The following is a 26553-nucleotide window of genomic DNA, read 5'->3' on the forward strand; positions in this document are numbered from 1 at the left end:
ATAAATTGGTTACCAACATAATTAGAGCAGTAAAAATACACGTTTTGTCAAACCCGTGGTATACGGTCTGATATGCCACAGCTGTCAGCCAATCAGCATTCAGGGCTCGACCCCATCCAGTTTATAATACAATGTGCTGTATCCAGATAATAATGCCCTCACATAATAAAGGGCAAAGAAACAAGCATCACAAACTGTTACCCTTTTTATTGGAGTTCTCAGAAGAAACTGTAACGATAAAAACAACAAGCTGTTAACCATAATAATATTCCAAAATGTAAAAGAACAAAACATTAGACTAAGACATTTAATTCATTTAGAGATTGCCATCATTCTCAATGCAGCCCCGTGTGTCTACACTAGTGGAGCTATTGCATGTCCTTATTTGGGCAAAAGGGGGGCGAGGCCTCCGGGAACATTTGTGATGCAATCGTTCAGGAATGTAGAGCTGCAGGACGGGGCGTGGCCGAGGAGCGGGGAGAGCCAATAACAGGCTAGTGTTATGGACCACCTGAGTGTACAGGTGAAGGGGGCAGTGAAGAGGGGGAGGGGCAGGAGTGTAACACAGAACCAATATTATTCTACTAAAGCATCCTCATCAGTTGATAGTTATTAACATTCTCTCTGTGGGAAGTATAGAGCAGTGTGCCCACCTACACACACACAGACACAGACACACACACACACACTCACACACACACACACACACTGAGAAGAGGTACAAACCCAGAAATGGAATGGGCAGAACAGACATAGTTCTAAATTCCACATGATTTCATATTTCCCGAATTGAATTGTACATGTTGCATATGGAATTGAATTCTGCACACCCATAGAACAACGAGTCCACATATTATATAAGCTTTACTTGAAGTGGAAAAGACCATTTGACCCATTCTAATTCTATGGGACAGAGCCAGGTACACCGCTGTCTATTTTAGAGACAGGCTTGGGGAAAGATACAGTGAAAACAACCTCTGTGTGAAAGTTAGACACATAACAGACAGACACAGAGACAGTGCTGCAGTTCATTAGGTAGATACTGTAGAGAAGGTGTTCCCAGTGGAGAACAGAGACTGTGTTCCTCCAGGTGTCTTTGGGTGAAGAGGAAGCAGAACATTTGTAGTCTGCTGTGTCCAGAGAAGATGTGTTGGTGGGTAGAGACCTTACTCTACTGTCCAGAGTGTGAGTTTTGGTTTGGGGACAGGAGAGGTGCAGAGTGGGGGTGAGATGAGGGTCACTCTCCGATTCCAAAACACGGATGGGAGAACGCCTTGAGGAGGACTGGCGGAATTGGTCAGCGTGGCACCTGCATCTGCTGCGTGGTCTGTGATTGGCTCTGCCCTGTGACGTCGGACCCGCGGCTGGCCAATCGGCTGAGGATGTTCCTCTCCGACATCTGCAGCCTCACGGCGACGGGTGGTATACGGGCGATGGTTGCCGGGAGACGGGTGACATCGGCCTTCATGTCACTCAGAAGCTCCTCAAGCTGTTTGAGAACTGAAGGAGAGAGACATAGTTACCACCACCAAAGTCCAACTGACAGAGTTTAGGAAACAATAATAACGTGAGGGAGAGGAAGAAGAAAAAGGGATGATGGAAGTGGGTAAGAAAAGCAGAGACAGAAAAGAGACAATGAGAAAGAAAGAGAGCGAGTCTGTGTGTGGTCTACCTTTGTGCAGTACTGCGTTAGCAGGCTTGTTCCCTGACATGGACTCCTTGCTGAGGTGTTGGTGGGACTCAGCCAGACACTCCACCTCACTGAAGCGGGTGTTGAGGGCCATGGAGGGGTGGGCCGGGTCCTCAGACATGTTCAGGTAGGCTGCCCTGCGAAGCTGCTCCTCAATCACCAACGCCTGCTCCAACAACTAGAGTCAGAGAGGGGGGGGGGGGGGTACAGAGATGAGAGAGGCAGAGAGAGAGAGGGAAGGGATATGACAGGTGTAGAGAGGGGGGGAAGAGGTAAACAGAGTGATTAACAGAAAGAGACAGTGGGAGAGAGGGAAGAGGTAAACAGAGTGATTAACAGAAAGAGACAGTGGGAGAGAGAGAAGAGGTAAACAGAGTGATTAACAGAAAGAGACAGTGGGAGAGAGAGAAGAGGTAAACAGAGTGATTAACAGAAAGAAAGAGACAGTGGGAGAGAGGGAAGAGGTAAACAGAGTGATTAACAGAACGAGACAGTGGGAGAGAGGGAAGAGGTAAACAGAGTGATTAACAGAAAGAGACAGTGGGAGAGAGGGAAGTGGTAAACAGAGTGATTAACAGAAAGAAAGAGACAGTGGGAGAGAGAAGAGGTAAACAGAGTGATTAACAGAAAGAGACAGTGGGAAAGAGAAGAGGTAAACAGAGTGATTAACAGAAAGAGACAGTGGGAGATAGGGAAGAGGTAAACAGAGTGATTAACAGAAAGAAAGAGACAGTGGGAGAGAGGGAAGAGGTAAACAGAGTGATTAACAGAAAGAGACAGTGGGAGAGAGGGAAGAGGTAAACAGAGTGATTAACGAAAGAAAGAGACAGTGGGAGAGAGGGAAGAGGTAAACAGAGTGATTAACAGAAAGAGACAGTGGGAGATAGGGAAGAGGTAAACAGAGTGATTAACAGAAAGAAAGAGACAGTGGGAGAGAGGGAAGAGGTAAACAGAGTGATTAACAGAAAGAGACAGTGGGAGAGAGGGAAGAGGTAAACAGAGTGATTAACAGAAAGAAAGAGACAGTGGGAGAGAGGGAAGAGGTAAACAGAGTGATTAACAGAAAGAGACAGTGGGAGAGAGGGAAGAGGTAAACAGAGTGATTAACAGAAAGAGACAGTGGGAGAGGGAAGAGGTAAACAGAGTGATTAACAGAAAGAGACAGTGGGAGAGAGAGAAGAGGTAAACAGAGTGATTAACAGAAAGAAAGAGACAGTGGGAGAGAGGGAAGAGGTAAACAGAGTGATTAACAGAAAGAAAGAGACAGTGGGAGAGAGGGAAGAGGTAAACAGAGTGATTAACAGAAAGAAAGAGACAGTGGGAGAGAGGGAAGAGGTAAACAGAGTGATTAACAGAAAGAGACAGTGGGAGAGAGGGAAGAGGTAAACAGAGTGATTAACAGAAAGAGACAGTGGGAGAGAGGGAAGAGGTAAACAGAGTGATTAACAGAAAGAGACAGTGGGAGAGGGAAGAGGTAAACAGAGTGATTAACAGAAAGAGACAGTGGGAGAGAGAAGAGGTAAACAGAGTGATTAACAGAAAGAAAGAGACAGTGGGAGAGAGGGAAGAGGTAAACAGAGTGATTAACAGAAAGAAAGAGACAGTGGGAGAGAGAAGAGGTAAACAGAGTGATTAACAGAAAGAAAGAGACAGTGGGAGAGGGAAGAGGTAAACAGAGTGATTAACAGAAAGAGACAGTGTGAGAGAGGGAAGAGGTAAAAAGAGTGATTAACAGAAAGAAAGAGACAGTGGGAGAGAGGGAAGAGGTAAACAGAGTGATTAACAGAAAGAGACAGTGGGAGAGGGAGAAGAGGTAAACAGAGTGATTAACAGAAAGAGACAGTGGGAGAGAGGGAAGTGGTAAACAGAGTGATTAACAGAAAGAAAGAGACAGTGGGAGAGAGAAGAGGTAAACAGAGTGATTAACAGAAAGAGACAGTGGGAGAGGGAAGAGGTAAACAGAGTGATTAACAGAAAGAGACAGTGGGAGAGAGGGAAGAGGTAAACAGAGTGATTAACAGAAAGAGACAGTGGGAGAGGGAAGAGGTAAACAGAGTGATTAACAGAAAGAGACAGTGGGAGAGAGAAGAGGTAAACAGAGTGATTAACAGAAAGAAAGAGACAGTGGGAGAGAGGGAAGAGGTAAACAGAGTGATTAACAGAAAGAAAGAGACAGTGGGAGAGAGAAGAGGTAAACAGAGTGATTAACAGAAAGAAAGAGACAGTGGGAGAGGGAAGAGGTAAACAGAGTGATTAACAGAAAGAGACAGTGTGAGAGAGGGAAGAGGTAAAAAGAGTGATTAACAGAAAGAAAGAGACAGTGGGAGAGAGGGAAGAGGTAAACAGAGTGATTAACAGAAAGAGACAGTGGGAGAAGGAGAAGAGGTAAAAAGAGTGATTAACAGAAAGAGACAGTGGGAGAGAGGGAAGAGGTAAACAGAGTGATTAACAGAAAGAGACAGTGGGAGAGAGAAGAGGTAAAAAGAGTGATTAACAGAAAGAAAGAGACAGTGGGAGAGAGGGAAGAGGTAAACAGAGTGATTAACAGAAAGAAAGAGACAGTGGGAGGTAGAAGAGGTAAACAGAGTGATTAACAGAAAGAAAGAGAGTGGGACAGAGGGAAGAGGTAAACAGAGTAATTAACAGAAAGAAAGAGACAGTGGGAGAGAGGGAAGAGGTAAACAGAGTGATTAACAGAAAGAGACAGTGGGAGAGAGAGAAGAGGTAAACAGAGTGATTAACAGAAAGAAAGAGACAGTGGGAGAGAGGGAAGTGGTAAACAGAGTGATTAACAGAAAGAAAGAGACAGTGGGAGAGAGAAGAAGTAAACAGAGTGATTAACAGAAAGAGACAGTGGGAGAGAGGGAAGTGGTAAACAGAGTGATTAACAGAAAGAAAGAGACAGTGGGAGAGAGAAGAGGTAAACAGAGTGATTAACAGAAAGAAAGAGACAGTGGGAGGTAGAAGAGGTAAACAGAGTGATTAACAGAAAGAGACAGTGGGAGAGAGAAGAGGTAAACAGAGTGATTAACAGAAAGAGACAGTGGGAGAGAGAAGAGGTAAACAGAGTGATTAACAGAAAGAGACAGTGGGAGAGAGAGAAGAGGTAAACAGAGTGATTAACAGAAAGAGACAGTGGGAGAGAGAGAAGAGGTAAACAGAGTGATTAACAGAAAGAAAGAGACAGTGGGAGAGAGGGAAGAGGTAAACAGAGTGATTAACAGAAAGAAAGAGACAGTGGGAGAGAGGGAAGAGGTAAACAGAGTGATTAACAGAAAGAAAGAGACAGTGGGAGAGAGGGAAGAGGTAAACAGAGTGATTAACAGAAAGAAAGAGACAGTGGGAGAGAGAGAGAAGAGGTAAACAGAGTGATTAACAGAACGAGACAGTGGGAGAGAGGGAAGAGGTAAACAGAGTGATTAACAGAAAGAGACAGTGGGAGAGAGAAGAGGTAAACAGAGTGATTAACAGAAAGAGACAGTGGGAGAGAGAGAAGAGGTAAACAGAGTGATTAACAGAAAGAAAGAGACAGTGGGAGAGAGAGAAGTGGTAAACAGAGTGATTAACAGAAAGAGACAGTCGGAGAGAGAAGAGGTAAAAAGAATGGTTAACAGATTGAAAGAGACCGTGGGAGAGAGGGAAGAGGTAAACAGAGTGATTAACAGAAAGAGACAGGGGGAGAGAGAAGAGGTAAAAAGAGTGATTAACAGAAATAAAGAGACAGTGGGAGAGAGGGAAGAGGTAAACAGAGTGATTAACAGAAAGAAAGAGACAGTGGGAGGTAGAAGAGGTAAACAGAGTGATTAACAGAAAGAGACAGTGGGAGAGAGAAGAGGTAAACAGAGTGATTAACAGAAAGAGACAGTGGGAGAGAGGGAAGAGGTAAACAGAGTGATTAACAGAAAGAAAGAGACAGTGGGAGAGAGGGAAGAGGTAAACAGAGTGATTAACAGAAAGAAAGAGACAGTGGGAGAGAGAGAGAAGAGGTAAACAGAGTGATTAACAGAACGAGACAGTGGGAGAGAGGGAAGAGGTAAACAGAGTGATTAACAGAAAGAGACAGTGGGAGAGAGGGAAGAGGTAAACAGAGTGATTAACAGAAAGAAAGAGACAGTGGGAGAGAGAAGAGGTAAACAGAGTGATTAACAGAAAGAGACAGTGGGAGAGAGAGAAGAGGTAAACAGAGTGATTAACAGAAAGAAAGAGACAGTGGGAGAGAGGGAAGAGGTAAACAGAGTGATTAACAGAAAGAGACAGTCGGAGAGAGAAGAGGTAAAAAGAATGGTTAACAGATTGAAAGAGACCGTGGGAGAGAGGGAAGAGGTAAACAGAGTGATTAACAGAAAGAGACAGAGGGAGAGAGAAGAGGTAAAAAGAGTGATTAACAGAAATAAAGAGACAGTGGGAGAGAGGGAAGAGGTAAACAGAGTGATTAACAGAAAGAAAGAGACAGTGGGAGGTAGAAGAGGTAAACAGAGTGATTAACAGAAAGAGACAGTGGGAGAGAGAAGAGGTAAACAGAGTGATTAACAGAAAGAGACAGTGGGAGAGAGAAGAGGTAAACAGAGTTATTAACAGAAAGAGACAGTGGGAGAGAGGGAAGAGGTAAACAGAGTGATTAACAGAAAGAAAGAGACAGTGGGAGAGAGGGAAGAGGTAAACAGAGTGATTAACAGAAAGAAAGAGACAGTGGGAGAGGGAAGAGGTAAACAGAGTGATTAACAGAAAGAGACAGTGGGAGAGAGGGAAGAGGTAAACAGAGTGATTAACAGAAAGAGACAGTGGGAGAGAGAAGAGGTAAACAGAGTGATTAACAGAAAGAAAGAGAGTGGGAGAGAGGGAAGAGGTAAACAGAGTGATTAACAGAAAGAAAGAGACAGTGGGAGAGAGGGAAGAGGTAAACAGAGTGATTAACAGAAAGAGACAGTGGGAGAGAGAAGAGGTAAACAGAGTGATTAACAGAAAGAGACAGTGGGAGAGAGAGAAGAGGTAAACAGAGTGATTAACAGAAAGAAAGAGACAGTGGGAGAGAGGGAAGAGGTAAACAGAGTGATTAACAGAAAGAAAGAGACAGTGGGAGAGAGAAGAGGTAAACAGAGTGATTAACAGAAAGAGACAGTGGGAGAGAGAGAAGAGGTAAACAGAGTGATTAACAGAAAGAGACAGTGGGAGAGAGAGAAGAGGTAAACAGAGTGATTAACAGAAAGAAAGAGACAGTGGGAGAGAGGGAAGAGGTAAACAGAATGATTAACAGAAAGAGACAGTGGGAGAGAGGGAAGAGGTAAACAGAATGATTAACAGAAAGAGACAGTGGGAGAGAGGGAAGAGGTAAACAGAGTGATTAACAGAAAGAGACAGTGGGAGAGAGGGAAGAGGTAAACAGAATGATTAACAGAAAGAGACAGTGGGAGAGAGGGAAGAGGTAAACAGAGTGATTAACAGAAAGAGACAGTGGGAGAGAGAAGAGGAAAACAGAGTGATTAACAGAAAGAGACAGTGGGAGAGAGGGAAGAGGTAAACAGAGTGATTAACAGAAAGAGACAGTGGGAGAGAGAAGAGGAAAACAGAGTGATTAACAGAAAGAGACAGTGGGAGAGAGGGAAGAGGTAAACAGAGTGATTAACAGAAAGAAAGAGACAGTGGGAGAGAGGGAAGAGGTAAACAGAGTGATTAACAGAAAGAAAGAGACAGTGGGAGAGAGGGAAGAGGTAAACAGAGTGATTAACAGAAAGAGACAGTGGGAAAGAGGGAAGAGGTAAACAGAGTGATTAACAGAAAGAAAGAGACAGTGGGAGAGAGGGAAGAGGTAAACAGAGTGATTAACAGAAAGAGACAGTGGGAGAGAGGGAAGAGGTAAACAGAGTGATTAACAGAAAGAAAGAGACAGTGGGAGAGAGGAAGAGGTAAACAGAGTGATTAACAGAAAGAAAGAGACAGTGGGAGAGAGGGAAGAGGTAAACAGAGTGATTAACAGAAAGAGACAGTGGGAAAGAGGGAAGAGGTAAACAGAGTGATTAACAGAAAGAAAGAGACAGTGGGAGAGAGGGAAGAGGTAAACAGAGTGATTAACAGAAAGAAAGAGACAGTGGGAGAGAGGGAAGAGGTAAACAGAGTGATTAACAGAAAGAAAGAGACAGTGGGAGAGAGGGAAGAGGTAAACAGAGTGATTAACAGAAAGAAAGAGACAGTGGGAGAGAGGGAAGAGGTAAACAGAGTGATTAACAGAAAGAAAGAGACAGTGGGAGAGAGGGAAGAGGTAAACAGAGTTATTAACAGAAAGAGACAGTGGGAGAGAGGGAAGAGGTAAACAGAGTGATTAACAGAAAGAAAGAGACAGTGGGAGAGAGAGAAGAGGTAAACAGAGTGATTAACAGAAAGAAAGAGACAGTGGGAGAGAGGGAAGAGGTAAACAGAGTGATTAACAGAAAGAAAGAGACAGTGGGAGATAGGGAAGAGGTAAACAGAGTGATTAACAGAAAGAAAGAGACAGTGGGAGAGAGGGAAGAGGTAAACAGAGTGATTAACAGAAAGAGACAGTGGGAGAGAGAAGAGGTAAAAAGAGTGATTAACAGAAAGAAAGAGACAGTGGGAGAGAGAAGAGGTAAACAGAGTGATTAAAAGAAAGAAAGAGACAGTGGGAGGTAGAAGAGGTAAACAGAGTGATTAACAGAAAGAGACAGTGGGAGAGAGGGAAGAGGTAAACAGAGTGATTAACAGAAAGAAAGAGACAGTGGGAGAGAGAAGAGGTAAACAGAGTGATTAACAGAAAGAGACAGTGGGAGAGAGGGAAGAGGTAAACAGAGTGATTAACAGAAAGAGACAGTGGGAGAGAGGGAAGAGGTAAACAGAGTGATTAACAGAAAGAAAGAGACAGTGGGAGAGAGGGAAGAGGTAAACAGAACACAGAGTGGTTCAATAGACAGAAACAGCCAGAAACATCCCGCCAGCCCAGTGCACCTTAAACCTCCTGGCCAGGAACTTGTTCTTGATCTCCAGGAAGTTTCCTCGGCTCATCTCCCCCTTGAAGGGCTCGTTGAGGATAGCATACTTCACGTCGCTCTGCACGTCCTGCCAGCGAGCGTAACCGTGTCTGAGAGGCGCCATGGTCAAAGGTCATGTCATCATAATGATTCACAGTCCTCCCACCAAACCTCTGACATCCTGCTGACTAGTGCAGTGGTCTCCAACCCTGGTCCTATAGGTTTTAGTTCCAGCCCTGCACTAATGTACCTGATCCAACTAATAACCTACTCCTCCACACTTTGATTGCAGAGTGAGGTTGGTACAGAGTGAGGTTGGTACAGAGAGACGTTGGTACAGAGTGAGGTTGGTACAGAGAGAGGTTGGTACAGGGTGACGTTGGTACAGAGAGACATTGGTACAGAGTGAGGTTGGTACAGAGTTAGGTTGGTACAGAGTGAGGTTGGTACAGAGTGAGGTTGGTACAGAGTGAGATGGGTACAGAGTGAGATGGGTACAGAGTGAGGTTGGTACAGGGTGAGGTTGGTACATAGTTAGGTTGGTACAGAGTGAGGTTGGTACAGAGCGAGGTTGGTACAGAGAGACGTTGGTACAGAGTGACGTTGGTACAGAGAGACATTGGTACAGAGTTAGGTTGGTACAGAGTGAGGTTGGTACAGAGTGAGGTTGGTACAGAGTGACGTTGGTACAGAGTGAGGTTGATACAGAGTGACGTTGGTACAGAGTGAGGTTGGTACAGAGTGAAGTTGGTACAGAGAGACGTTGGTACAGAGTGAGGTTGGTACAGAGAGAGGTTGGTACAGGGTGAGGTTGGTACATAGTTAGGTTGGTACAGAGTGAGGTTGGTACAGAGTGAGGTTGGTACATAGTTAGGTTGGTACAGAGTGAGGTTGGTACAGAGTGAGGTTGGTACAGAGTGACGTTGGTACAGAGTGAGGTTGGTACAGAGTTAGGTTGGTACAGAGTGAGGTTGGTACAGAGTGACATTGGTACAGAGTGAGGTTGGTACAGAGACAGGTTGGTACAGAGTGACGTTGGTTCAGAGAGAGTTGGTACAGAGAGAGCTTGGTACAGAGTGACGTTGGTACAGAGAGAGGTTGGTACAGAGAGAGGTTGGTACAGAGTGACGTTGGTACAGAGTGACATTGGTACAGAGAGACATTGGTACAGAGTGAGGTTGGAACAGAGTGAGGTTGGTACAGAGTGAGGTTGGTACAGAGTGAGTTTGGTAGAGAGTGAGATTGGTACAGGGTGAAGTTGGTACAGAGTGAAGTTGGTACAGAGTGAGGTTGGTACAGAGAGACGTTGGTAAAGAGTGAGGTTAGTACAGAGAGACGTTGGTACAGGGTGAGGTTGGTACAGAGTGAGGTTGGTACAGAGTGAGGTTGGTACAGAGTGAGACTGGTACAGAGAGACGTTGGTACAGAGTGACGTTGGTACAGAGAGACATTGGTACAGAGTTAGGTTGGTACAGAGTGAGGTTGGTACAGAGTGAGGTTGGTACAGAGTGACGTTGGTACAGAGTGAGGTTGATACAGAGTGACGTTGGTACAGAGTGAGGTTGGTACAGAGTGAAGTTGGTACAGAGAGACGTTGGTACAGAGTGAGGTTGGTACAGAGAGAGGTTGGTACAGGGTGAGGTTGGTACATAGTTAGGTTGGTACAGAGTGAGGTTGGTACAGAGTGAGGTTGGTACATAGTTAGGTTGGTACAGAGTGAGGTTGGTACAGAGTGAGGTTGGTACAGAGTGACGTTGGTACAGAGTGAGGTTGGTACAGAGTTAGGTTGGTACAGAGTGAGGTTGGTACAGAGTGACATTGGTACAGAGTGAGGTTGGTACAGAGACAGGTTGGTACAGAGTGACGTTGGTTCAGAGAGAGGTTGGTACAGAGAGAGCTTGGTACAGAGTGACGTTGGTACAGAGAGAGGTTGGTACAGAGAGAGGTTGGTACAGAGTGACGTTGGTACAGAGTGACATTGGTACAGAGAGACATTGGTACAGAGTGAGGTTGGAACAGAGTGAGGTTGGTACAGAGTGAGGTTGGTACAGAGTGAGTTTGGTAGAGAGTGAGATTGGTACAGGGTGAAGTTGGTACAGAGTGAAGTTGGTACAGAGTGAGGTTGGTACAGAGAGACGTTGGTAAAGAGTGAGGTTAGTACAGAGAGACGTTGGTACAGGGTGAGGTTGGTACAGAGTGAGGTTGGTACAGAGTGAGGTTGGTACAGAGTGAGACTGGTACAGAGAGACGTTGGTACAGAGCGAGGTTGGTACAGAGTGAGGTTGGTACAGAGTGAGGTTGGTACAGAGAGACGTTGGTACAGAGAAACATTGGTCAAAATTGAGGTTAGTACAGAGTGATGTTGGTACAGAGTGAGGTTGGTACAGAATGAGGTTGGTAAAGAGTGACGTTGGTACAGAGTGAGGTTGGTACAGGGTGAAGTTGGTACAGAGTGAGGTTGGTACAGAGTGACGTTGGTACAGAGTGAGGTTGGTACAGAGTGACGTTGGTACAGGGTGAGGTTGGTACAGTGACGTTGGTACAGAGAGAGGTTGGTACAGAGAGAGGTTGGTACAGAGAGAAGTTGGTACAGGGTGAGGTTGGTACAGTGACGTTGGTACAGAGAGAGGTTGGTACAGAGAGAAGTTGGTACAGGGTGAGGTTGGTACAGTGACGTTGGTACAGAGAGAGGTTGGTACAGAGAGAGCTTGGTACAGAGTGACGTTGGTACAGAGTGACGTTGGTACAGAGAGAGATTGGTACAGAGAGAGGTTGGTACAGAGAGAGGTTGGTACAGAGTGACGTTGGTACAGAATGAGGTTGGTACAGAGTGACGTTGGTACAGAGAGAGGTTGGTACAGGGTGACGTTGGTACAGAGAGACATTGGTACAGAGTGAAGTTGGTACAGAGTTAGGTTGGTACAGAGTGAGGTTGGTACAGAGTGAGGTTGGTACAGAGTGAGATTGGTACAAAGTGAGGTTGGTACAGGGTGAGGTTGGTACAGAGAGAGATTGGTACAGAGAGAGGTTGGTACAGAGAGAGGTTGGTACAGAGTGACGTTGGTACAGAGAGGTTGGTACAGAGAGAGCTTGGTACAGAGTGACGTTGGTACAGAGTGAGATTGGTACAGAGAGACATTGGTACAGAGTGAGGTTGGTACAGAGTTAGGTTGGTACAGAGAGAGGTTGGTACAGGGTGACGTTGGTACAGAGAGACATTGGTACAGAGTGAAGTTGGTACAGAGTTAGGTTGGTACAGAGTGAGGTTGGTACAGAGTGAGGTTGGTACAGAGTGAGATTGGTACAAAGTGAGGTTGGTACAGGGTGAGGTTGGTACAGAGAGAGATTGGTACAGAGAGAGGTTGGTACAGAGAGAGGTTGGTACAGAGTGACGTTGGTACAGAGAGGTTGGTACAGAGAGAGCTTGGTACAGAGTGACGTTGGTACAGAGTGAGATTGGTACAGAGAGACATTGGTACAGAGTGAGGTTGGTACAGAGTTAGGTTGGTACAGAGTGAGGTTGGTACAGAGTGAGGTTAGTAAAGAGTGATATTGGTACAGACTGAGGTTGGTACAGGGTGAGGTTGGTACATAGTTAGGTTGGTACAGAGTGAGGTTGGTACAGAGTGAGGTTGGTACAGAGTGACGTTGGTACAGAGTGAGGTTGGTACAGGGTGAAGTTGGTACAGAGCGAGGTTGGTACAGAGAGACGTTGGTACAGAGTGACGTTGGTACAGAGAGACATTGGTACAGAGTTAGGTTGGTACGGAGTGAGGTTGGTACAGAGTGAGGTTGGTACAGAGTGAGGTTGGTACAGAGTGACGTTGGTACAGAGTGAGGTTGATACAGAGTGACGTTGGTACAGAGTGAGGTTGGTACAGAGAGAGATTGGTACAGAGAGAGATTGGTACAGAGAGAGGTTGGTACAGAGTGACATTGGTACAGAATGAGGTTGGTACAGAGAGAGATTGGTACAGAGAGAGGTTGGTACAGAGAGAGGTTGGTACAGAGTGACATTGGTACAGAGTTAGGTTGGTACAGGGTGAGGTTGGTACAGAGTGACGTTGGTACAGAATGAGGTTGGTACAGAGTGACGTTGGTACAGAGTGAGGTTGGTACAGAGTGACGTTGGTACAGAGTGAGGTTGGTACAGAGTGAGTATGGTACAGGGTGAAGTTGGTATATAGTGAGGTTGGTACAGAGAGACATTGGTACAGGGTGAGGTTGGTACAGAGTGACGTTGGTACAGAGAGAGGTTGGTACAGAGAGAGGTTGGTACAGAGAGAGGTTGGTACAGAGTGACGTTGGTACAGAGAGAGGTTGGTACAGAGAGAGCTTGGTACAGAGTGACGTTGGTACAGAGAGAGGTTGGTACAGAGTGACGTTGGTACAGAGAGAGGTTGGTACAGGGTGAAGTTGGTACAGAGTGACGTTGGTACAGAGAGACATTGGTACAGAGTGAGGTTGGTACAGAGTGAGGTTGGTACATAGTGAGATTGGTACAGAGTGAGGTTGGTACAGGGTGAGGTTGGTACAGAGAGACGTTGGTAAAGAGTGAGGTTAGTACAGAGAGACGTTGGTACAGGGTGAGGTTGGTACAGAGTGAGGTTGGTACAGAGTGAGGTTGGTAGAGAGTGAGACTGGTACAGAGAGACGTTGGTACAGAGAGACGTTGGTACAGAGTGACGTTGGTACAGAGAGAGGTTGGTACAGAGAGACGTTGGTACAGAGCGAGGTTGGTACAGAGCGAGGTTGGTACAGAGTGAGGTTGGTACAGAGTGAGGTTGGTACAGAGTGAGGTTGGTACAGAGTGACGTTGGTACAGAGTGAGGTTGGTACAGAGTGAGTATGGTACAGGGTGAAGTTGTTATATAGTGAGGTTGGTACAGAGTGAGGTTGGTACAGAGAGACGTTGGTACAGAGTGAGGTTGGTACAGAGAGAAGTTGGTACAGGGTGAGGTTGGTACAGAGTGACGTTGGTACAGAGAGAGGTTGGTACAGAGAGAGAGCTTGGTACAGAGTGACGTTGGTACAGAGTGACGTTGGTACAGAGAGAGATTGGTACAGAGAGAGGTTGGTACAGAGAGAGGTTGGTACAGAGTGACGTTGGTACAGAGTGACGTTGGTACAGAGAGAGATTGGTACAGAGTGACGTTGGTACAGAGTGACGTTGGTACAGAGAGAGATTGGTACAGAGAGAGGTTGGTACAGAGAGATGTTGGTACAGAGTGACGTTGGTACAGAGTGACGTTGGAACAGAGAGAGCTTGGTACAGAGTGACATTGGTTCAGAGTGACGTTGGTACAGAGAGAGCTTGGTACAGAGTGACGTTGGTACAGAGAGAGATTGGTACAGAGAGAGATTGGTACAGAGAGAGGTTGGTACAGAGTGACGTTGGTACAGAGAGAGATTGGTACAGAGAGAGGTTGGTACAGAGAGAGGTTGGTACAGAGAGAGAGCTTGGTACAGAGTGACGTTGGTACAGAGTGACGTTGGTACAGAGAGAGATTGGTACAGAGAGAGGTTGGTACAGAGAGAGGTTGGTACAGAGTGACGTTGGTACAGAGTGACGTTGGTACAGAGAGAGATTGGTACAGAGTGACGTTGGTACAGAGTGACGTTGGTACAGAGAGAGATTGGTACAGAGAGAGGTTGGTACAGAGAGATGTTGGTACAGAGTGACGTTGGTACAGAGTGACGTTGGAACAGAGAGAGCTTGGTACAGAGTGACATTGGTTCAGAGTGACGTTGGTACAGAGAGAGCTTGGTACAGAGTGACGTTGGTACAGAGAGAGATTGGTACAGAGAGAGATTGGTACAGAGAGAGCTTGGTACAGAGTGACGTTGGTACAGAGAGAGATTGGTACAGAGAGAGGTTGGTACAGAGTGACGTTGGTACAGAGTGACGTTGGTACAGTGACGTTGGTACAGAGTGAAAGGATACTGTATGATGCCAGCCAGCAGCCAGTAGTCATGGCGACGATGCCAGATCTCAAATGTCTTCTTGGTGACGGTTGCCGCCCTCTCCTCGTTCTGCCACAGAGAGTGGAGCTCTGGAGAGAGAGGGAGATGTTAAGAGAGACTAAAAATGAACAAAGGACAGTTTGCATCCCCCTGCCCCCAATGGTTACTAGTTAAGGTTAGGGAGTTGGGGAGGGATCGCTGATCCTAGATCTGTGTGTGTACCTGTAAATCCTCCATCTGCGATGTTGAACATGAACCTCTGCTTGGTAGCCTTCTTCTTCTCCTCACTCACATTCACCGCCATCGCTGCTGCTGCCACTCCTTCTTTACTGTTCTCTCCATTCTGCAGCTTGCCAGACTCCTCGCTCTTTAAACCATCTTTCTCCTCTTTTTGCTCTGAAGGGAGGAAGAATACTGGGTTAGCACCATATGTTTGTTCGTGTGTGTGTGCATAAATGTGTGTAAGGAACAGAAGAACCTACCTTTCTTGTCCTCTGCAAGAGGACTGGTGTCCATCTTCTCCTCTTTGCTCTCCTCCACTATAACAGAGAGAACACAGGTCAGGGGTCACAACCACAGGAGACATGACCTTAATACAGTATCTGTGTCACCCTGACTGTCCCGACTGACCTTTAGGCTTGGCCTCCTCTGACATCGCTGTGGCCTCTGACCCTTCACCTTTGACCTCAGTGGGGGAATCCTTCTCCTTGTCTGCCGTCTCCTTTTGGGTTTCCTTGGTTTCCTTCTCTTCAGTCTCTTTATCCTCCTTCTCTTCTGTGTCTTTGTTCTTTTCTTTGTCGTTCTCTGTGGTGGAGGACTCTCCCTCTGCCTCTTTCCTTTCAGAGCGTTTTTCCATCTCGTCTGGGATTTCAATAATCTGTGAAGAGGAAAAAGGGGTGAGGATCACAATCACAATCTGGGCGGAGGGTGCAGTATAATGTAATAAAGAATGTTCACCTCTGGGTCTTCTGTCTTGCTGTGCACCCTGCCGTCCTTTTCTGCCTCTCCCTCCTTCTTTACCTCCGTCTCCTTGCCAGTGTCTTCAGACTTAGTGAGGTCCTCTGTTAGCGACAGAGAGAGCATAAGAATGATTGAGTATATTTCCATCTTACTGTGTTTGTGTGTGTGTGTGTGTGTGTGTGTGTGTGTACCTGGGGCGGGGATGTTGGGCTGTCTGTGTGGGTCTGTGTGTGTGTGTCTGGGTGTGTGTACCTGGGGCGGGGGTGTTGGGCTGTGTGTGTGGGTGTATGTACCTGGGGCGGGGATGTTGGGCTATGTGTGTGTGTGTGTGTGTGTGTGTGTGTGTGCGTGCGTGCGTGTGTGTGTGTGTGTACCTGGGGCGGGGGTGTTGGGCTGTGTGTCAGCGGGGGTTCCAGTAGAAGGTGTTTTGACATCCTCTCCAGCAGCGATGGCTGCCAGCCTCCTGTTCTCCTCCAGCTCCATCATCCAGGGCATGGACCACTGGCCGTTCACATGCTCAAACTCCTGCACCTGGACATCAATACAATCAATACATACACCAATTAAATGAAAACAAAACAACAAATGATCAATTGATAACACATTGCTTACTTTCTTCCTGATCAATGACATCACGCCGATGCGAGTAAGGACATGTTGTCGTGACAACCCCTCCCGTGGAACACCATCAGCGAAGGTCTCCGCTCCGTCAGCCCCCGGCTCACAGAGATGACGCATGAAGAGAGAGACATACGCCCTGAGAGGGAGAGAGAATACTGTTATACGGACCCCTGGGAACACACACACACACACATAAAGACTGCACACACACATAAATAGATAGAACATCGACATTAACCTCTCTAGGGTATTTGGGATGCTCGCGTCCCACCTGGCCAACATCCAGTGAGATTGCAGAGGGCCAAATTCAAATACAGAAATACTCATTATAAAAATTCAGAAAAGATACAACTATTTTACATTGGTTTAAGGATTAACTTCTTGTGAATCCAACCACGGTATCAGATTTTAAAAATACTTTACGGCAAAAGCATACCTTACAATTATTATTTATAAAGACTGTTGGTATCTAGTGGAAGGCACAGGAACTGCAATTTGAGTCCTAAGTCAAGGGATACAATGGCATTGAATAGAAAACTACAAAAATCATACTTCCTGAATGGATTTTTCTCAGGTTTTCGCCTGCCAAATCAGTTCTGTTATACTCACAGACATTATTGTAACAGTTTTGGAAACATTAGAGTGTTTTCTCTCCAAATCTACTAATTATATGCATATCCTATCTTCTGGGCCTGAGTAGAGAGCTGTTTAATTTGGGCATGCTTTTCATCCAAAATTCTAAATTCTGCCCCGTACCCTAGAGAAGTTAACACAAAGACTCACTTGAACTCTTTCTCAGACTTCCCCCTGAGGTCTCTGACCAGCCACTGGGTGGTGAAGGCATCCTGAGGAGGCATCCCATAGCGCATCACTGCATTCAGGAAAGCCTTCCTCTGGCGCGCATTGAAGCCCAACACCTGTGTGTGTGTGTGTGTGTGTGTGAGAGAGAAAGAGAGAGAGAGAGCGAGAGAGGGGGGGAGTTAGAGCAACATACACACTGAAAAAGACAAAGGACAAGTGGTAAAGAGAGAGAGGAAAATGTGCAGGCAGAAGTAGACATGGTGAAAGAAAAGACTGCTTGTAGAGGAAGATATGAAGAGAACAATGTCGATTTTTATTTTGAGTGACAGACGGTGAGAGAGACTGATAGAAGCTGCAGTCGGACCTCAATGTTGCCTCCCACTCTGGCCAACAGGGGGGGCAGTGGTTTGTCCCTTTCGTTCCTCAGCCCCTTGCGGCTTGGCCTGCGGGTGTTGGCTGGTTGGATGGAGAAACACAGGTCATGTCATGTTAGTCTCACACACACACTTCAGTCGTGGCCAAAAGTTTGAGAATGACACAAATATTCATTTTTACAAAGTCTGCTGCCTCAGTGTCTTTAGATATTTTTGTCAGATGTTACTATGGAATACTGAAGTATAATTACAAGCATTTCATAAGTGTCAAAGGCTTTTATTGACAATTACATGAAGTTGATGCAAAGAGTCAATAATTGGAGTGTTGACCCTTCTTTTTCAAGACCTCTGCAATCCGCCCTGACATCTTGTCAATTAGCTTCTGGGCCACATCCTGACTGATGGCAGCCCATTCTTGCATAATCAATGCTTGGAGTTTGTCAGAATTTGTGGGGTTTTGTTTGTCCACCTGCCTCTTGAGGATTGACCACAAGTTCTCAATGGGATTAAGGTCTGGGGAGTTTCCTGGCCATGGACCCAAAATGTTGATGTTTTGTTCCCCGAGCCACTTAGTTATCACTTTTGCCTTATGGCAAGGTGCTCCATCATGCTGGAAAAGGCATTGCTCGTCACCAAACTGTTCCTGGATGGTTGTGAGAAGTTGCTCTCAGAGGATGTGTTAGTACCATTCTTTATTCATGGCTGTGTTCTTAGGCAAAATTGTGAGTGAGCCCACTCCCTTGGCTGAGAAGCAACCCCACACATGAAATGTCTCAGGATGCTCTACTGTTGTCATGACACAGGACTGATGGTAGTGTCACCTTGCCTTTTCCGGACAAGTTTTTTTCCGGATGCCCCAAACAATCGGAAAGGGGATTCTTCAGAGAAAATGGATTTTACCCCAGTCCTCAGCAGTCCAATCCCTGTACCTTTCGCAGAATATCAGTCTGTCCCTGATGTTTTTCCTGGAGAGAAGTGGCTTCTTTGCTGGTCTTCTTGACACCAGACCATCCTCTAAAGGTCTTCGCTTCACTGTGTGTGCAGATGCACTCACACGTGCCTGCTGCCATTCCTGAGCAAGCTCTGTACTGGTGGTGCCCTGATCCCGCAGATGAATCAACTTTAGGAGACGGTCCTGGCGCTTGCTGGACTTTCTTGGGCGCCCTGAAGCCTTCTTCACAACAATTGAACCGCTCTCCTTGAAGTTCTTGATGATCCAATAAATGGTTGATTTAGATCCAATCTTACTGGCAGCAATATCCTTGCCCGTGAAGCCCTTTCTGTGCAAAGCAATGATGACGGCACGTGTTTCCTTGCAGGTAACCATGGTTGACAGAGGAAGAACAATGATTCCAAGCACCACCCTCCTTTTGAAGCTTCCAGTCTGTTATTCAAACTCAATCAGCATGACAGAGTGATCTCCAGCCTTGTCCTTGTCAACACTCACACCTGTGTTAACGAGAGAATCACTAACATGTCAACTGGTCCTTTTGTAGCAGGGCTGAAGTGGAAATGTTTTTTGGGGATTCAGTTAATTTGGCTGACAAAGAGGGATTTTGCAATTAATTGCAATTCATCTGATTTATCTTCATAACATTCTGGAGTATATGCAAATTGCCATCATACAAACTGAGGCAGCAGACTGTGAAAATTAATATTTTTGTCATTCTCAAAACTTTTGGCCACGACTGTACACTCACACACAGAAAATACACACATATTAATGTGTACTGGCACACACACAATTCATCCTGCAATAGAGTTGGGGTAAACTCCCTACATCACTATATGAGATTTTGATTGAATGACCCCTCAAAACAGCATGGAATTGTGTGCTATTTTACCTCTCTACCGGATGTTTTTTTAGCAAGCCTTTGCCATTTTTACAACCAATTGCAGATACAAGTTGCAGACAGACCTATTTGAAATAGTGTATCATAGAATATGACATGATAAGGGATTCAAACGCTGTATTGTCTGAAAGACATATATTGACTGATACATTGTTGCTGCATCACCAGTGAACTTGCTGAAAAAACGAATTGCAAGGAGGCAATGGTGTGTATCATTAGTTCACATCTCAGCAAACAGTTGCAAACGGAAAACGGTTTGCAATGTAGCACAAAAACAGATTATATTGAAAAAAATCAGGAAGGTACTTCCCCGTTTTGTTCCTAGTGAATACATCCCTGATATTAGCGAAAGTTAGCTAATAGCTAACTTTAACGGTTTGCACATCGCCACAACACAGTATGTAGCCATACTATTACATTTGAAATGTCTCTATTCATTTGGAACTTCTGTGAGTGTCATGTTTATTGTTCATTTTTTATAGTTTATTTCACTTTTGTTTATGATCTATTTCACTTGCTTTGGCAATGTTAACATATGTTTCTCATGCCAATACAGCCCTTCGAATTGAATTAGTAGCTATCATATTCACAGACGATGCTGCTACTTCTCGATATATCTGATCTTGAAAGAGCACTCACTCACTGACTGTAGGAATCGAAACGGGCAGATGATCGAAAGGAACACCTCAATAACGAAAAACATAACTGCGAGTAGCTACTGTATCTGTCGCGCTGTAATAAAATCCACTCTGAATGTTCTGTGACGCGAACGTCAACCGAGGCAAGTGAACATCTTCCGATTCATCTTCTGTCAATGTGTTTACTGTTTAGCATGGAAATATTTACGATTATGACAGGATTTAGAGTCGCTCACTCAGGGTGAAATCTGCAGTCATTACTATTTTATCTACCACCATGGAGCAATGGGTAACTCATCTGCCGTTCAATCAATAGATCAATGGTTCGAACCCAGACCACAGCATGACACATTTCTGACCAACGTTGTATGAATTATTGTTTTCCCACCAAAACGCTTCTTTATATAGAATATATATTGTCTTTCTTACATAATACATACACACATACAGTGGGGCAAAAAAGTATTTAGTCAGCCACCAATTGTGCAAGTTCTCCCACTTAAAAATATGAGAGAGGCCTGTAATTTTGTATCATATAGGTACACTTCAACTATGACAGACAAAATTAAGATATAAAAATCCAGAAAATCACATTGTAGGATTTTTAATTTATTTATTTGCAAATTATGGTGGAAAATAAGTATTTGGTCACCTACAAACAAGCAAGATTTCTGGCTCTCACAGACCTGTAACTTCTTCTCCTCTGTCCTCCACTCGTTACCTGTATTAATGGCACCTGTTTGAACTTGTAATCAGTATAAAAGACACCTGTCCACAACCTCAAACAGTCACACTCCAAACTCCACTATGGCCAAGACCAAAGAGCTGTCTAAGGACACCAGAAACAAAATTGTAGACCTGCACCAGACTGGGAAGACTGAATCTGCAATAGGTAAGCAGCTTGGTTTGAAGAAATCAACTGTGGGAGCAATTATTAGGAAATGGAAGACATACAAGACCACTGATAATCTCCCTCGATTTGGGGCTCCACGCAAGATCTCACCCCATGGGGTCAAAATGATAACAAGAACAGTGAGCAAAAATCCCAGAACCACACGGGGGGACCTAGTGAATGACCTGCAGAGAGCTGGGACCAAAATAACAAAGTCTACCATCAGTAACACACTACGCCGCCAGGGACTCAAATCCTGCAGTGCCAGACGTGTCCCCCTGCTTAAGCCAGTACATGTCCAGGCCCATCTGAAGTTTGCTAGAGAGTATTTGGATGATCCAGAAGAAGATTGGGAGAATATCATATGGTCAGATGAAACCAAAATATAACCTTTTGGTAAAAACTCAACTCGTCGTGTTTGGAGGACAAAGAATGCTGAGTTGCATCCAAAGAACACCATACCTACTGTGAAGCATGGGGGTGGAAACATCATGCTTTGGAGCTGTTTTTCTGCAAAGGGACCAGGACGACTGATCCGTGTAAAGGAAAGAATGAATGGGGCCATGTATCGTGAGATTTTGAGTGAAAACCTCCTTCCATCAGCAAGGGCATTGAAGATGAAACGTGTTCTGGGTCTTTCAGCTTGACAATGATCCAAAACACACCGCCCGGGCAACAAAGGAGTGGCTTCGTAAGAAGCATTTCAAGGCCCTGGAGTGGCCTAGCCAGTCTCCAGATCTCAACCCCATAGAAAATCTTTGGAGGGAGTTGAAAGTCTGTGTTGCCCAGCAACAGCCCCAAAACATAAATGCTCTAGAGGAGATCTGCATGGAGGAATGGGCCAAAATACCAGCAACAGTGTGTGAAAACCTTGTGAAGACTTACAGAAAAAGTTTGACCTCTGTCATTGCCAACAAAGGGTATATAAGTATTGAGATAAACTTTTGTTATTGACCAAATACTTATTTTCCACCATAATTTGCAAATAAATTAATTAAAAATCCTACTATGTGATTTTCTGGATTTTTATAGTTGAAGTGTACCTATGATGAAAATTACAGGTCTCTCTCATCTTTTTAAGTGGGAGAACTTGCACAATTGGTGGCTGACTAAATACATTTTTGCCCCACTGTATGTCCTGGATGATTTTTTTGTGAATTTCATCAATGGAAATGTTGTTCCAACAATGTAAATTAAAAGGTATTCTACACCAGACTTTTTACCTGCAACCCTTCCATTTCATAACACTTGTAGTTTAACCAAATGTCATGTTGACCACAATCATATATTAACTTAACAATGATTGGATATCCATAAACTCAAAGAATGGATGTCATCATAAGTGCATTAAACTGTTTCTTCTAATTCTATGTATGAGCACCACACTATAAACCTCAAAATAAGAATTTGAACAGATCCTGAAAAAGAACATGGATGATTCACTGTACAGAATTGATATATTCTGACCATGTTGCTGCCCTCTCTTACAAGTCGATGCAGGAGTTAGTCTGTTTCTGTATAATCTGTAGGGGCCATTTGAAAGACGTTAGCATGGGACACAGCTTCGTAACACTCCTGGTAGAACTGACCTTAACCACAGATCTATAATCAGATTATTCTATCCCCGATCCTAAATGAACCATTAGGGGGATGAACAAATATCTAACCCTGTATCAGTAGTTGGGGCTTACCGGCCCTTCTAACTTCCGTCGGCCATTAAGTATTCGTTTGTGCTTCTGCTTACTTAGACTTGTAGTGTGGAATAGTTTCGTACTATTATAATTTAATTGGCCTGATATAACTGGCTAACAGAATCAGTTGCTCTCTCTCGCGCTCATTCTCACACACAAATGATTACACTCTTTCACTTTCTGTCATTTGTAGGAAAACACACAAGCAAACACTAATTTGAACTAGCACATACAGAGATTCATTTATTTGCAGACACAAACACACACTCATACAATGCATTTGGAAATGTTACCATTAATTTTTGTTGCAAAGCATTATCATCATTTTGTGGAAACGTAATTTTGCAACAGTACCTCTTCAACCTCAGGAGGATGAACAAATGTGGCTTTTCACCGAAAACCCCCACAGTTGACAGTGCATGCCAGAGCAAAAACCAAGACATGAGGTCGAAGGAATTGTCCGTAGAGCTCCGAGACAGGATTGTGTTGAGCCACAGATCTGGGGAAGAGTACCAAAATATTTCTGCAGCATTGAAGGTCCCCAAGAACACAGTGGCCTCCATCATTCTTAAATTGAAGAAGTTTGGAACCACCAAGACTCTTCCTAGAGCTGGCCGCCCGGCCAAACTGAGCAAGAACCAGATGGTCACTCTGACAGATCTCCAGATTTCCTCTGTGGAGATAGGAGAACCTTTCAGAAGGTCAACCATATATCTGCAGCACTCCACCTATTTATTGCCTACCTCCTCACGCCATTTACACAAACTGTATATAGACTTTCTTTTTCTCTATTGTGTTATTGACTGTAAACTTGTTTATTCCACGTGTAACTCTGTGTTGTTGTATGTGTCGAACTGCTTTGCTTTATCTTGGACAGGTCGCAGTTGTAAATGAGAACTTGTTCTCAACTAGCTTACCTGGTTAAATAAAGGTGAAATATATAAAAAATATTTAAAAAATTAGGCAGACCAAGATTCTCTGGTCTGATGAAACCAAGATTGAACTCTTTGACCTGAATGCCAAGCGTCACATCTGGAAGAAACCTGGTCCGCTCATAACCTGGCCAATATCATCCTTACGGTGAAGTGTGGTGGTGCAACATCATGCCGTGGTGGATTTTTGTCAGCGGCATGGACTGGGAGACCAGTCAGGATCGAGGGAAAGATCAACAGAGCAAAGGACAGAGATCCTTGATGAAAACCTGCTCCAGAGCACTCAGGACCTCAGACCTTCCAACAGGACAACAACACCAAGCACACAGCCAAGACAATGCAGGAGTGGCTTCAGGACAAGTCTCTGAATGTCCTTGAGTGGCCCAGCCAGAGTCCGGACTTGAACCTGATCAAACATCTCTGGAGAGACCTGAAAATAGCTGAGCAGCGATACTCCCCATCCAACCTGACAGAGCTTGAGAGGATCAACAGAGAAGAATGGGAGAAACTCCCCAAATACAGGTGCGCCAAACCTGGAACGTCATCGAGGCTGTAATCGCTGCCAAAGGTGCTTCAACAAAGGACTGAGCAAAGGTTTGAATACTTATGTAAATGTGATATTTCAGTTTTTTTTTATTTTATAAATAATTTTGCAAAAATTTCTTAAAAACAGTTTTTGCTTTGTCATTATGGGGTATTGTGTGTAGATTGATGAGGGGGGGAAACAATTTTAATCAATTTTAGAATAAGGATGTAATGTAACAAAATGTGAAGGGGTCTGAATACTTTCCAAATCCAAATCATGTCCAATCAAGTGAATTTACCACAGGTGGACTCCAATCAAGTTGTAAAAACATCTCAAGGATGATCAATGGAAACAGGATGCACCTGAGCTCAATTTCGAGTCTCATAGCAAAGGGTCTGAATACTTATGTAAATAATGTGTTTCTGCAAAAATGTTGTTTAAAAAAAAACTGTTTTCAATTTGTCATTATGGGGTATTGTGTGTAGATTGATGAGCAAAATGTTTTATTTAATACATTTTAGAATTAGGCTGTAACGTAAAAAAATGTTGGAAAAGGTGAAGGGGTCTGAATACTTTCCGAATGCAATGTATTCAATTTGAATTCATGACAATAGTGTTTGTTACCTTCTGATCGCTCATCAAAGTCCTCATCTCCCTCCTCTGAGGCCACAGAGTAATCTGAGTTGTTGTCAGACTGATCCTCCTGCCAATCTGCTTATAGAATGGAGAGAGATGGGAGGGGAAGAGACAGGATTAGCCAATCAGAGAGTCTTAGGACACAGACCACTCTGTTTTCAGGGGAGAAGGAAGAAAGAGTGAACAACAGATACAATCACAGACATATATTCACTTCAACCAACTTCACAAGAGAACTAAACTTGTCAATACCAAAGTCATTAACACGGTTGGGGTCACTTTATTGTCAATGGGAAATTGCCAAACATGAATTGAATATCAATTCACTTCCTGAATTGGAATTGACCCCAATCTTGTTAGAGACCGATAGGAGAGAGTACTGAGACAGTAGGAAGGAAACATCATGCCCATGCTTAATCCTAGAATACTACTAGAAACACCTCAAAAACACAGAGGACAGAGATGGGACATAGACAAACATGTAGTACGAACACAAACCATTAACACACACACACACGCTCCAATATAACACAAAATATACACACTCTTATCCCACACACCCTACCTACCACACACATAAACACACCTCCACATCCACACACACAGAGTAGTTAAAAAAGGTTGCATTGTGCAGCGCTGTTCTGTACCCCGTCTACTACCTCGTTCCTCCTGAGAGCCGTCGTTGTAGTTGACAGGCTTGCGGGTCCTCTTGCCCTTTCCCAGGTTACGGGCCAGGTCCTCCTGCTGCTGCTCATAGTGGTGTCTCAGCAGTTTCTCCCAGTAGTCTGGGTCTACTGACTCCTCCTGTTTAATCACCTCACGCTGCACCTCCTCCTCCTGGACACACACACACAGGTTAGCAATGATGGAAGAACTCGTATACTAACTAACACACACACAGCTTAGCCTAGATGGAAGAACTCGTATACTAACACACCCACGAAGGTTAGCAATGATGGAAGAACTTGTATACTAACTAACACACCCACACAGGTTAGCAATGATGGAAGAACTCCTATACTAACACACCCACACAGGTTAGCAATGATGGAAGAACTCGTATACTAACTAACACACACACAGTTAACCTAGATGGGAGAACTCGTATACTAACACACCCACGAAGGTTAGCAATGATGGAAGAACTCCTATACTAACACACCCACACAGGTTAGCAATGATGGAAGAACTCGTATACTAACTAACACACACACAGTTAACCTAGATGGGAGAACTCGTATACTAACACACCCACGAAGGTTAGCAATGATGGAAGAACTCCTATACTAACACACCCACACAGGTTAGCAATGATGGAAGAACTCGTATACTAACTAACACACACACAGTTAACCTAGATGGGAGAACTCGTATACTAACACACCCACGAAGGTTAGCAATGATGGAAGAACTTGTATACTAACACATTCACACAGGTTAGCAATGATGGAAGAACTCGTATACTAACACACCCACAAAGTTTAGCAGTGATGGAAGAACTCGTATACTAACTAACACACACAAACACACGTTTGCAATGATGGAAGAACTCGCATACTAACACACAAATTAGCAATGATGGAAGAACTTATATACTAACACACAGGTTAGCAATGATAGAAGAACTCATATACGAACACACACACACAGGTTAGCAATGATGGAAGAACTCATATACTAATACACAGGTTAGCAATGATGGAAGAACTCATATACGAACACACACACACAGGTTAGCAATGATGGAAGAACTCATATACTAACACACAGGTTAGCAATGATGGAAGAACTCATATACGAACACACACACAGGTTAGCAATGATGGAAGAACTCATATACTAACACACACACACAGGTTAGCAATGATGGAAGAACTCATATACTAATACCCAGGTTAGCAATGATGGAAGAACTCATATACTAACACACAGGTTAGCAATGATGGAAGAACTCATATACTAACACACACACACAGGTTAGCAATGATGGAAGAA

At 44.4% G+C, this 26553-nt stretch overlaps 1 protein-coding gene across 6 annotated transcripts in view; it reads right to left on the reverse strand.

Annotated features, from left to right (window-relative positions):
- Positions 1-192: 192 nt before the first annotated feature.
- LOC135521890 (chromodomain-helicase-DNA-binding protein 4-like) overlaps positions 193-26553 on the reverse strand; it is a 66750-nt gene continuing 40389 nt past the window's right edge. Inside the window, exons 28-41 of one of the 6 annotated variants that reach the window (XM_064947678.1) lie at positions 25218-25392; positions 24547-24636; positions 17381-17472; positions 16999-17132; positions 16207-16351; positions 15969-16125; positions 15592-15695; positions 15265-15511; positions 15117-15173; positions 14857-15030; positions 14615-14723; positions 8648-8780; positions 1673-1868; positions 193-1500 (exon numbers count right to left, since the gene is read on the reverse strand). In XM_064947678.1, the coding sequence (XP_064803750.1) occupies positions 1298-1500; positions 1673-1868; positions 8648-8780; positions 14615-14723; positions 14857-15030; positions 15117-15173; positions 15265-15511; positions 15592-15695; positions 15969-16125; positions 16207-16351; positions 16999-17132; positions 17381-17472; positions 24547-24636; positions 25218-25392 (2016 nt within the window). In that variant the 3' untranslated portion in view covers positions 193-1297. Of the gene's footprint in view, positions 1501-1672; positions 1869-8647; positions 8781-14614; positions 14724-14856; positions 15031-15116; positions 15174-15264; positions 15512-15591; positions 15696-15968; positions 16126-16206; positions 16352-16998; positions 17133-17380; positions 17473-24546; positions 24637-25205; positions 25396-26553 lie in introns of all 6 variants that reach the window. The other 5 variants (XM_064947675.1, XM_064947679.1, XM_064947674.1 and 2 more) reach the window with 5 other exon arrangements.

Source organism: Oncorhynchus masou, chromosome 30 (genome assembly GCF_036934945.1).
Source record: "Oncorhynchus masou masou isolate Uvic2021 chromosome 30, UVic_Omas_1.1, whole genome shotgun sequence".
NCBI lineage: Eukaryota > Metazoa > Chordata > Actinopteri > Salmoniformes > Salmonidae > Oncorhynchus > Oncorhynchus masou.